The following is a 13,403-nucleotide window of genomic DNA, read 5'->3' on the forward strand; positions in this document are numbered from 1 at the left end:
ATCAACTGGAAAACTTCTTTATTTAAGCAACAAGGTAAAAGTAATAGCTATTCTACCAAGCAAGGCTTTAAAACTTTTTGTAGAAAAAGTTAAACAGCCAGTGAGAAGAGAAGTAGAATTAAGGAAAGAAAGTTATATCAAGTGATAGTCTTCTCTAAACTTGCTTCCAATTTGTACAAGTAACTGCAAAACCAGCAACTAAAAACCCCTTAGTAATCAGCCAATACCCAGTGAAAAACAGTTTTAGTTCATTAAAGTCATTCCCAAACACTCAAAATGCATGTTAGGAATCATGCACCCCTCTCACCTACCTGGTACGCTTGCACTGAAATATCATTACCAGCCTACATCAAAAAGAGTAGAATTTTAGTATTACCATCTTGCAGGTACAAGAAATAGCCTGTAAAAGCTATCCTCAAAGAAATTCTGACAGCGGTGTAGAGCCACTGTTTTGTGAGTTGCATTTTAACTTCCTTTGGTTTCCTGTCTCTTATCCAAAGAACTACAAAGTGCACAATAGTGGGGACTGAACAAAAAGTGTTAGTTTATGGCACCTGTAGTCTAAATCTACAGAAAATTTATGTGAAGCCTGTACCACGACCAGACGGCATTATCCTGTGGGCAATGACAACAGTCAGAAAGTACATCTGTTTGTATTAGTGAGAGAGTACATCTTCACAGGCTGTGTACACATGAAGTGTCCTACCTGAAAAGATCTTTAAGAATGCACACTATTGGACAAAAGCATAATCAAAAAAAAGAAGAGAGTGCTAGTTCTGGTGAAAACAAAATTGCTGTAGGTAAGAGCCCAATGAACAGCAAGCACAGAACAGCACACAAGAATGCCATGAGGCACCAAAATGCACATGCCAGAAAAATTATAAGCATTTTCACACAGCTTTCTGACAGAACAGGAAGCAGTCTCAGTCCAACAGAATCACATTAGCATAATGAATAGCAAGTCCAAATCATTTTTCAGTTTCTATTACATAATTTTCTTGTTGACTTTCAAAATACCCTGTTAACATTGTTCTCATGCACATAACTGGCCATGGAGAGCTTAAAGAGTCTAAGCAATCTATCATAAAGGTCAGGGGGGGGCAGCAAAAGGCAATAAGCAGCTTTCTAGCCATCTCCTCAGTGTTTGATTTGTATTACCTCACCTAGTCTCAAGTACACAATGCTTTCTTGGCACTGACAGATCTTTTGTGCAACTGAATAAACTCCTTCCTTAGCGATTTCCCTCACAAAGTTATTCCCAACTATCCTAAAAACGGATGACACTGTTACACTTGATATTCAGCAGGACTCACTGATTCTAGGTCTTTAACCGTGCAACAAGGTCAAGGGTCTAGTAGCTTTTTTAAAAAAAATTACTACTCCTGTAGTTGCACTACCCAGTGTGGGGGTTTGCAAGCAACATAGGAAGTATTCTGCTTAAGCAGCAAGTCACTTTATAAGGTTTCTCATAATGTTTAAAGACGACCCTCTGTACCCTGTACCAAAATGGTTCCAATGGTTCATGTAATGAAAGAGCTGATAAAGCTTCAGGCGTTTCTCAAACCCTGCAGCTTTTGGAATTTTACTATGATAAGCAGAGTAAAAAGAACTGCTGAAGCCACCAAACATCCCAGCTATTGCAAGCTCATACTCTGAATGGCCGTAGAAAGAAGCCGGGTCAAAGATGACTGGCCCAGAATCATCCTCAGCTACATTTCCTCCCCAGAGATCCCCATGCAGGAGAGCAGGAACAATTTCTACGTCACAGAACAAACTGGGTATCTTCAGCTGCAGGGGGAAAAAAGCAAGATGTGTAAGTACTACATTTTAAGTTGAATGATTGTAGACTTTTATCTGCACACATACAGAATATGAATTGAAACTTAAAAGTCAGTTAAAAACCAACCCATGACTTGCAACAGTACAGGAGGACCTAGTCAACAGAGGTGCTGACAAAACCAAGAAGATTTCTATTTTTCATAAAAGCCAGCAGCTGAAGAATAGTTATCCAATGTTTTCAACAATAAAAAAAAATTTAAAACCGCACTTGGTGCTGCAATATCGACCTGCTTTAATAACAACAGCCACCACCCATGTCATCACAGAAGGCTCAGGGATCTCCCACCAGCCTTGAAGAGATTTCTACAAATAGCTAACACTGCAGTCACTTAATTAGATGCAAACCTTAAATGAATAATGATGTACTTACATCCATTTCTGCTTATATACATCTCTCACCATGAACATGTTACATGGAATGAGAAATGTGAACTCGATCTAGCATTTCCTAAACAGTAAGGGGAAGTACTATTTGGCACACATTCACTTTGGAATATCAGCAGAGGGTAACGTGGCAAAAGCCATTATCACTTACAATAATGTGCATTTTTAATCCCTAAAAGCTGGGGTCTCTTTACCAACAAACAGGAATTTCATTTTATAAAAAGGAAATCTAAACAACTGATACCTAGCTATCACTATAACGAGAACTGAGAGAATTCCTCCTACCTGAAGTTGTGCCCAAAGTTCTCTTGCTTCCCTGTCTCCTGAATTCTTTTCGATCATGTCCATCTGAGGCTGGATTCTCTGTTTGGCGAAGAAAGTCACCCAGTCATTCTGCCAGTCATTCACCTGAAGGGACAGGACTGCAGATGTTAGTTCTACACCACACAAAAGACAGATTTTCTTCTTTTTCAAATAAAGCTCTGGAGGATTATACAGCCTTTGTACTGGTACCATCCAGAACAGTAAATGCTACCATTTAACAGAATGTTATCTTAAAATATTAAATCAGGGGAGTAAATAATTTTGTCTTAGTGATAAAACCCAAGAAACTATGAATCAGAGATATGAATGTCCAATGCAGCTACCTGTAAGTGCTGTCCAAAGCACTACTTTCCTCAGCAGCTGAACAATGTTTTTACTTTTTATGACTCCACAGCAATACATCCATTTCCATTATGATAATTTTGGCCCTTTGTGTCACTGAAGGGAAAATAAGGTAAACTTAAAATTCTATCAGTTCGATGAAGTACAACCTACCTGTGGAAGATAGCCACAGCAGGTAACTGTATGAAAGCCAAACTGATCCACAAACTGGACTTCCATTTGCCCTTGACCTTTACCTTTCAAACCAAAGACAAAAATCCAATACTAATGACAAGATTCTAGGTATCTACAATGCAAATGGGCCTTAAAAACTATGCAAGGGTACAGTGCTGCTTCTACCGAGAATAAAAAAAATTGCACCTTAATACTTTTTTTGTTATAACAGTTGTTGCTGTTGGTTTTTAAGTTTAAAGCTTGATGTAAAGCAGCTGTATTATAATCTTCATAATCGTATTGTGAGGCAGTCTATCTCCTCTGATACCATCATCCTTGCAAAAACTGTGGTGTGGGATTGCAAGGGTCCCAAACTGAAATGTTTTTCTTGCAGAGATCCAAATAAAGCAAACAAAAGCAAAAAAAAAAAACCAGACCCCTGCCTGGGTGTTTCATTCAAATCTGTTTTCATAACATCTTTAGTGTAAGACAACAAACTTATCCTGAAGTAACAAAAGCTATTTCAACTACTTTTTAGATCATTAACTAGGTTAAATTTGCTAACAGCTGTGTACCGTACCAACTGTGCTCTCCTCTTTCTTCAGCTTCTCTCCAAGTTGTTGGTTATGAAGGTGGAGATCAGCCAGTTGTGTTCCAAGCTTTGCTGAATGTCTAAGAAACAAAAGTACTCTTAGCAACACTGACACATGAATGAATCCAGTTCTTAATATTCCAGGAGTTATTTGAAAAGATTTATCAAGTAAAACAAGTTCTGCATCTCTAACAAAGTACATGTGCAAAATACTCTGGTTATAAACACCTCCTCTTCCTACAAAGATTACACATTAACATATAACAAAATGTACTTACAAAGTTGCTTCCGACAACACTATTAATAGTGAAAGTGAGCAGCAATTTTAAGTTTAATAACAATGAGAAACTATCAGTGCTAATTTCTGTGTGGCATCACTTCTATATGAGCTTTCAGTAAGATAATCTGTATGAAAAGCATGTGCAAGATGCTATGGGGCGTTTTTTTTGGCAAACTGTCTTTGGGAATTAAAGCTACACAAGGTTCATCCTCTTCTTCATACCTCTGTCTCTCAGTCTTCAGCTTCTCCTCTCTAAAAGGCCTAGAAGATGGAAGTCAAGCGTGTCTTTTTTATGTATTTTTAACAAAAGCTTATCCCCTACATAGTTCAGAAAGTCTTACAGTAATCACAAACAACTCTAACCACCAGTTGCCTCACACGTTAACAAAAGTATGTTCCTTTCCCCATCTTTGACCTCACATCTTTCCCTGTTCTGAAGGTACTGTCATTTAAGGAAAAGTTATTTCTTCATTTTGTTCCTGTTAACACAGATTGTAGCTATTCCCTGAATTCTGTACGCCAGAGGTTGCATTTGCACACTTTTCATCTCAATCAGCCCAAACACAACAGGATTTCTGCTCTTTCTCTTGGAGCTCACTGAGGGCTCTTAATGAATTAGAAACTCTCTGGATAAGCAGGATGAGGGCTAAGACTTTATGCTGGCTGCAGAATTTCTGAGAGTGGGATAAGAAATTGGTCATGCCCACTTTCCTAACGGAATCAGACAAAAGTATGCACCATATTTTAATTTACTCAAACATGTGTGCCACAAAGAAGGACCAAAAATCTGAAACTGTCTTGGGGAAGTGCCTCTGCATACTCATCACAACCCATTTTAAACATTGGTTCTTATACCAAAGGCAAGTACATGAAACAGGCGATCAGGTAGGTCATTTTCGTTACTGTAAAAATCACGAATTACCAAAAAAAAAAACACACACACACACAAAACAAGCAGACAAACAAAAACCTAAACAAAGAAATCGAAACAAACCCAAAACTAAACAAAAACCACACTCACTTTGTGGTGTATGACCAATTTGCTAGGTGAAATATTATGAAGTATTTCATACAGTTCTCTGCTGTGTAATTTCCCAAATGTATCTTGAATTGCTTTTTTAAAAAAAAAATATACAGGTTTCCCCTCTGAAAACAAGTAACTTGACTGTCGTAACAGTCAAAATTTCTGGTTAAAGGATGCAAAGATAATACCATATTTTACCTGTTTAAGCCTCTCATTTCCAAATGTTCCATCACAAACAGAGTACTGCCCCCAGGCACGTCTATAACTTTGATGGGTTTAGGCACTTTTATTGTTTGCGTTTTCAAGATGGCTTCCAAACTTGCCATTTCTCCCTCAAACATTCTTCTGGCCTGCCAAATGTTAAAGGAAAGCATTAGTCTCTATGAATATCAGTCACAGGTAAACAAAGCTCTTTTACAAAACCAATCAAGTCTGTAATTGTTAAATAAAAAGCTTGAAGCAAGTGGTTACTGCATGCACAAGATACAGATAAATCCACACCACCAGACTTGACAGTAATTTTACAATTACAGAAATTTCACTTCACAAACTGACTTCATGGAAGTGACTTAGGTTCTAGCATTCTCTGTAGTCATAAAAATAACTTAGAAAGCGTGTTTATAATTGAAGGAGTACAAACTGCAAACATATAAAATGTAAGCAGTATGTTATTAATGGATTATCACAGAATCACTTCAGTTGTAAGAGGCCTTTGAGATCATCAAGTCCAACTGTTAACCCTGCGCTGCCAAGGCCATCACTAAACCATGTCCCTAAGCACTGCATCTATGTGTTTTTTAAACACCTCCAGGGATGGTGACTCCACCATCTCCCTGGGAAGCCTGTTCCAGTGCCTGACCACCCTTTCAGTGAAGAAATTATGCTGCAAATATCTAGAAAGCTATGGGCAATATACATCATCAGTTGAGAGAATAGAAGAACGGTGATGACATTCACAGTCTTCATGACTTTCCTGACACAGACTGCTGAGGAATATAGCTGATCTTCAAAACAGTCCAATCTGCAGTCACAGAATTATTTTTCCTGGCTTATTTCTTTTGCTTCTTGAGGACAGAGGGGGAAAAACCCCATCAAAATATCAATGACAGCAACCAAATGCCCCTTACTGCACTTGCACACAGAAATCCTCAGAACCCAAGCCACTACCTACTGAATTTGCTTTGAAGACATTCTGAATTTAAGACCTATTTCTGCAACTGCTATCCACACAAAGTAAAACCTATTCTCTTGAGTTGCTCCACTGACATCACTAAACACACAAAGAAATGCTACTCCAGAAGATTTAGGCAGAGATTGCAGGAAAAGAGTATGTGGGAAATCTACAGTATTTGCTAAAAGCCAAAGCAAAGAAATAATGAATAAAACAGAATACAAGCCCTTTAGTATTGATATATGAAACACAGCCAAAGGACAATTTGCAACAGACTAATAATTCCAAAGCCTAGAGGAGATTAAGAATGAAGAACTGCTGAATTACAGAAACATGAGTTAGCTTTGTTCAGAGGAAATCAGTAAATGCTGTATCTCTATCTAAACCATCATACTAGGTTAGAGTCAGCTGTTAACTTTAATAGAGTAAAACCCACAGTGTTTTCCAAAGAACTTTGTTTTTCTAAAGAAACTGCTGATATGTACCCACCGCTGCACACACAGCACAGCATTATAATACAGTTTGGCAAAGTTTGCTTTAATCAACACTCAGAACATACACACAGGCAAAAGCATAGAAAATGAAATGATTACTGAATAGAAAAATCTATGCAGATGTTTTTTTTCAAGCCCTACCTTGTAGCTAACTGGACTGTATACCTAAATACACAATTAACAAAGGCCTAAGCAGAAGGGCTATATTCCTATCAATTCAAACTATTTCCAGCCTAATGTAACGCAGGATAACCCTCTCGTATTTTCCCATGTTACCACGTCAGTGCATCCATCCAGCTCCCTGATACGTACATAAAGAGTAAAGAAATTTAGAATGGTTAGAGCTGCATATGTGCTTTCAAAAACATTCGTTTCCTGTTAAAGGCAAATACAAGTTTTGACTTTTGTTCTTCCAGTGAAGCTACTGTACAGGCACAGGCGTAGAGTACCTTTGAAGTAATTCTTATCTGATCTTTCCTTTTGTCAATAAGGATGCCATACAGGTACCCTGCATTATACTTGTCACTACCAGATGCAGGCAACTACCTTCTGCAGTAGCTGGTACCAGGTATTGAAAGAACAAAGCTGAAAATCTTGGAACAACGATTGTGGAAAAATATAATTTATTGAGAAAAGCTCCTTCTTATGTGCAGGGAATTACTAGTTTTGTTACAACAACGAAAGATGCACACCCTCAGCGGATAATTTTATACCTCCCAGGTTGCTCCAGATGCTTTCACAGCATACGCAGCCACGTCACACCACCCTTACCCCAGCCACAGGTGACAACAGCATGCCACAGCACTGGACACACAGCACCGATACCGCCTCCAGCATGCCACCAGAAACGCTGCTGCCCGTCCCAGTGCCCAGCCCCAGCCCTGGGCACCCACCCCCACCCCACCCCGGGCACCCGGCCCGCAGCGCAGGCCCCGGCCGCAGCAGCCGCCAGCCAGGCGCCCACAGGGCAGGAGCTGCCGACCGAAGCCGCCTCCCTGACACCGGCGGCCCACATTTTACCGAGCCCAGCCGGCAAACCGTCCTCCATCAAGAGGCTGAGGCCGGCCGAGGCCAGCCTACCGCGCGTCTCCTCAGCGCGACCGCCCTCACCGCTGCCGGCCGCCCCGGGCCCGCCACACGCACCCCCTCAGCCCCTGCCCCCCCACACCTCCGCCTTGGAGTTGCTCTTCACGTACACCCGGCCGCGGTCCGTGTCGTAGCTCTGGCCCTGGCTGATGCAGCCGCCCCCCGAGTGCCCCGTCGGCCGGAGCACGGCGGTGCCCAGCGCTCCCCTCAGCGCGTCCTCCATGCTGCCCGCCGCCGCCGGTGCCGCACTGCGCCTGCGCCGCCAGGGCCGCGGCCGGGAGGCTCTGCCGAAATGGCGCCGCCAGAGGCGGGGAGGCCACCGGGCGGCTGGGGCGCAGCTCCCGGTACAGCGGGCGGCAGGGCTGGCCGTGGATGACGGCTTGGTCCTGGCCGCTGGGGAGGGACCGGGAAGGCGCTGCTCTATCCTGGCTGAGGGAGAGAAGCGTAAAATGGCTTCTCACAGAGAGGAGCGGGGCGCTGGGCTGCTGGGCCTGGCCTCGCCTCAGCGCCTCGGCGGAGCGGCGCGGCTGCGGCCCGGCGGGGGGAGGGGGCCCCGCGCCGCCCCCGGGAGGGACCCCCGGCTCGGGAACGGTGCGACGTAGTCCCCGCGCTCCGGGGACGTGTTTTTACTGCAGAGAGCCCGAAAATCCGCTTTGTTTGAAGTCATTTCCCTTGGGCGTGTGTTGAATTCTTTCCTACTGTACATCCAGAGGATGCACGTCAAGGAAAAGATGTTCCAGTAGGGCAATATATGTAACAAAGGCAGTGGACAGTTTTAAAATATTTGGATTTAATGTGCTTTCTGGCCATTACAAAGGTCCATGCTCAAATTCATTCCGTTCTTCAACAATAACAAGAGCAGCTTGCTATAATTGGATGCTGGCCAGCGTAGGTCTGAAGCAAATACGTTCTTTCCCATTAGAACTGGTTATTTCTTCAGCAAGTAACTTCTTATTTTAAATACAATTTCCTAAGTGTAGAAGCTGGTAAAAGTTCCTGCTGGTCTTTTATTCTTTTGTTTTTTAGTGCAAGATTGTGTACTTTCATTCTCTACTATTCCCTTACGCTGTGTGGTCCCGCTGGTTGTAATCTCTGCTCCAGCTCCTGTTATCCCCCGCTGCTGCCTGTTCACTGTCATCTGCCTCGCCTGGGGTGTTTACAAGCATTACTGTGCTGCCTGAGTGACACCTACGGATATATATCTGCTTTTATATAGTAGTTCACACAAACAGCAGGTAGGATTAATCTAGAGTTATCGATACGTACCTTCAAACTGGAGTTTGCTTTGGAAATTTTCAGTTTGAGGTTTGGTGCAGGAGGATTATAGTTCAGGGTCCTCCAATAATTCCTGTGCAACAGCAAAATAGCAAGTGGTGAAAGGACTGAAGTTTTTTTATTTTCAGAAGTCTGTGTACCTTTTCAAGAGTTTCCATACAGTTTTACATTTGTATTTATTTATTAGTAATCTGGATTTTATTCATGTAGAAACATTTTTTTTTTAATTTGGCAGGATTTCTGGCTACAGCAATCCAGGCAGACTCACCATGAGTACTTTTGCTAGGCTGTTGTATCTGACCATTTCTACAGAGCCTGGAAAAATCATTAGTGTGCTGCGTTTGCACCAGTTCCGCAACTTGTGCAATATATTAGACTTCTGTGCTGCACAATCCTTGTGTGTGTGTGTGTGATGTATTTACTTCCTTGGAAAGCACTCGATGGGAATGTACTGTCAGGAGCCAATGAGCTACACATTTTGTGGGCAGGAAATTTCCCATCTCAGATTTGTATGATTTAGTGCCTGTACCAAGAGTATTTGCATAGCAGATTTGTAACAGAATCGGTACTTTTTAGAAGCATACATTCAGTGTCAGTCTGAAAAATCCTGCACTGACAGATGATAGCTGCAGCTTGGGCTTTTAGTCACTCAAAAGATGTCATGAGCATGCTAAATCTTACTTGCAGAAGGTTGATTGGATGGTATGTATTAGCTTGCCTTTTTGTGTAGCCGAGCGGGGATTTCACTTAATAGTGTTGGCTGTAGAGGGAGTTATAACTTGTGGATGTGACAGTGATAGGCTAAACCCCAAAAATCTGTGGCTTATTGAGAACCAGGGATAGATTAGTATCACTGGATTCAGATGTCTGCAATGGTTGATAAAGAATGATTGGGATTATGCTGAGGGAGAGTTTAATCCTCCATTTGCAGTCTAGGAATGAGCAGCAGGTGCTATGGAAAATAATGCTGTGAGTTTTTCTTTGAACCCGGTTTCTTATTCAGAAAGAAAAGGAGTAATGTCCATTCTGAGATCAAGGAGATTTGCTTTCTCATTTTGTAGTTTTTAGAGAACTGTGAGATTAGGAAGGATTCAAAACCCACCTTTTTATTAATGACACTTCTGCAACTCTTGGAAGATTCCTATTGTGTCCAATTTACTTATTTATGTATTCTTTTCACAAATGTTAAATAGATTTAATGGAGTTAAAATAGAATTAAATGTGTGGCTCAGTCTTCAAATACTAAGTTGTAGTAGAATATTCCATACTGTCAGTAAAGAAGTTTTTCATGCTGCACTGAAGAACAGCATAGTGAATGTTGTAGGGTAGAGAGCAATTGCCCTTTAATTCCTAGAATTTGACTGGATTGTACTTGTTTCTGATTGCGTCTGATCAGTTAGGATATCACAGAAGTTTGGCCAAAATTGTCATGTCAAGCTCATTAATAGCAGGATGGAGATAACCTGGAGGAGGAACTGTCAGCTTGCTTCCCAAATTAGAGTTTAAGTGTTCTGGAAGAAACTCAGCAAGCCCCACAAGACATTGCATTGCTACAGACATTGCAGAGCATCTGTTTGCAGGGGACACAGGCCTCCAACACCTGCAGACACTGGAGGTCAGTGGCAGCCAGGATTTGGGAGCTGCTGCTTCACAGATACACTTTTCAGTCTAAATTCCAGCTCCAAGCCTCCCTAAGCCTGCTGCGTGCCATCTTTGGCCTCTGTGCCATAGATTACTGTTCCTCATTTGAAATAAACTATTGAATCAGACCCCAAATGTACTTAAGAGGACTACAAAAAAACCCCATAGCCATATACCAGAGCTGTTTGTGCAGTGCGGGGCTTGCCTGTGTGTGTACCACACACTTTTGTGTGTACCACAAAAGGCCATGTGGCAGTGTGGGTTGATTTTGCAATAATCCTTTCTTTCCTGCCTCCACTCTTTTCCCCCAGTGTATTATTTATTCCTATCTGAGTATTTTAAAAAGTTTGTAGCATGATACTGGAACCACCCCCTTTCCTCTGCCCTGTTGGGGCTCACCAGCAATATTTATCTTGTTCTGATGCATGCTGGCTTGCCTGCAAGGTCCACAGTGGTTAACTTTCTGTTTAAAATAGTGTTTCTTTCTGTGGAGGAGAAGACAACTGGCATGCCGGGCTGCAAATTATTTGGTGAGTCATCAGTTAATATACACATCCTGAATAAAAAAGCACTGCAGCTGCTAATTTCTGTTTACTTCTTGACAGTATGTACAAGAAGGGAAAAGGTAATTGGTATGTGTAACCTTTTATTGGGTCGTTTAAATATATATACATACATGGAAAATATTCATTAGGGCTTTTTGGGCTCCAAGCCTCTATTTGTGTGAACATATGAGAAATGTGCTGTGAGCTTTTTGTCTTTTTTTCCTCTCCCACATTTATGGATAGACTGAGAGGGTGGATCAGGAAGGATGTAGGCTTTTCCATTACAGAAGGAGATGATTTATAAGACAGTCATCGAGATTTGTTGTTAGTGGTTGTTTTTCTCTCTTTTTGCCTCAAACGTAGTTAGCCTAAGGAAGAGAAATACATTTGTTGTTTTTTTAATTACTTGGGCCAGCTCTATCAGCAGATGAATGGAAATGGAATGAGAAGTTCCATTATCAAAATAACAGAGACATATAATATATATAACATAGCCTATAACAAAATAGAACTGAGATCTTAAGAGCAGAATTTGGCCACTGTTCAGATTATGCAGAGATACTGGAATTGGAGTCATTGATGTGTCTGTTCATTTGCAGAGTTAATGTCTTCATAGATTAGTTTTAAACAGTTTCTGTAGTGATTTCAGGGGCATGATTTGAGGCAAAATCTGAATGAAAGTGTGATCAAAGCTAGAGGACTTGTTCTTGCTTCTAGCAGAAACAGGAATTGGAGAAGTTTTTTGCAGAGTTTCCTGGTTTGGCTTTATCTTCCACTCTTTTTGATAAGGACTATGCCAAGTTGCCAGTGGGTTTTGTTGTTCACAGACTTCTGCCCATCAACAAGAAGTTCAGGGGTAGTGTTAGGGCTTTTGGATTATTGTAGTAATAACGAGTAAGAAGTTGTGCCCTTTGTGAGGGTTAGAAAGTGTGTGTTTTTACATAAATACAGCTGTTTGCAAGGGTTTTCTTAATCCTGATCCAGAGATAATTATGATTATTTGCAGTTCTGTCTTTTGTTTAGCCTAGTTCTGTATGGCATGCTAAAAGAGCAATATTTGTGTCCTTATTTCTCCTTTCAGCTGCTCCTAACCAGGTTATCTTAATGCTTGAAAGCGGGTTAGCAAATATATTTTCTTTTATATTATTCAGACAGGTGATGGGTTAAAGATTTGTGGGTGTATTCTAGCTCACTAGTTCCTGTATAAAGTGTAACCATGAGCTGACCTCAAAATAATCCTGGGCTTGGCACAGATTTATGTTCCAAACATGATTACACGTAAATGTCAGAGAAGTGGAAATACTCAGGAAAGTGGAAACATTCCAGATTCTGCTATTTATGGCATCAAAACAGACATTTGAAAAGTATTAGTTCTTAATTTTCAACAACTGAAAAATTCTTCATATTTTGTAATTTAACAATAAAGGCAAATAACATTTAATTGTAAGTGCACTCTTACGACAACACTTGGGTTTTTTTCTCCGCTCTTCCTTACTGAACTCTGGGAAAAATCAAACAGTGCACAATTTCAGTAAAGCAAGATACAGAATAGTTCATACATCAGCATTTTTCTTATGGCATCTCAAAGCACTGCACTGAAATCTGTGGTTAAAATCCTGTGAAATTCATTTGTAATAGATGCAGCAAATAGCTTTGATAAGTTTGGAAACCTGAGGCAGAAAGAATTGAGTGAGCTGGCCAAGTCTGTAAGGGAAGCCTGTGTTCACACTGGGATTAGACCAGCAGTTTCCTGATGCCCAGGGCTGTACTCCAGCTGTCTAGAGGCTGCTTCCACAGGAAAAGGACAAATGACTACTTCGACTGCATTTAGCCTATGTCAAATTAAAAACTGAAATAGAAGCTCTGATAGATGATGCATCTGAAAGAAGAGCACGTCTCTGTCGTTCTATATGTAGACCTTCAACAGTAGAACACTGGAGCCTGTGAAACTGTAGTTCATTGCTGCAGATTTATTATCCTACCTCCAACAAGACTTTGATTCCATGAAGTGATGTCTGGATTATAAAGAGGTGCAATTGCTGGATGCATGAGTATGCTAAAAGGAAAACTGCCGTTCTGACACTGGGAGTGTGGTGCTTTGGTGTTCTTCTGCTGGCACCAGATTAAAAGTACCAAGGAGTGATACAATGATTTTGTTAATTTGTATTAAATTAATACAAATTTAATAATAATAATTAAAAAAAAATAATTAACAAAGAATTTGTTAACTTTCTTTGCAATCTTTCTTTGCAA

The 13,403-nt window shown here is 41.0% G+C and overlaps 1 protein-coding gene across 1 annotated transcript; it reads right to left on the bottom strand.

Annotated features, from left to right (window-relative positions):
* Position 1: 1 nt before the first annotated feature.
* LOC119158225 (fructosamine 3 kinase related protein) lies at positions 2 to 7,950 on the bottom strand. The gene is made up of 6 exons (XM_037409906.1): positions 7,772 to 7,950; positions 5,137 to 5,288; positions 3,623 to 3,714; positions 3,043 to 3,125; positions 2,509 to 2,631; positions 2 to 1,788 (listed from the first exon to the last, which is right to left on the bottom strand). The coding sequence occupies exons 1-6, from the start codon at positions 7,910 to 7,912 to the stop codon at positions 1,450 to 1,452; spliced, it is 930 nt and encodes a 309-aa protein (XP_037265803.1). The 5' UTR covers positions 7,913 to 7,950; the 3' UTR covers positions 2 to 1,449.
* Between the last annotated feature and the right edge of the window lie 5,453 nt (positions 7,951 to 13,403).

The sequence above is a fragment of the Falco rusticolus genome, chromosome 1 (genome assembly GCF_015220075.1).
Source record: "Falco rusticolus isolate bFalRus1 chromosome 1, bFalRus1.pri, whole genome shotgun sequence".
NCBI classification, from domain to species: domain Eukaryota; kingdom Metazoa; phylum Chordata; class Aves; order Falconiformes; family Falconidae; genus Falco; species Falco rusticolus.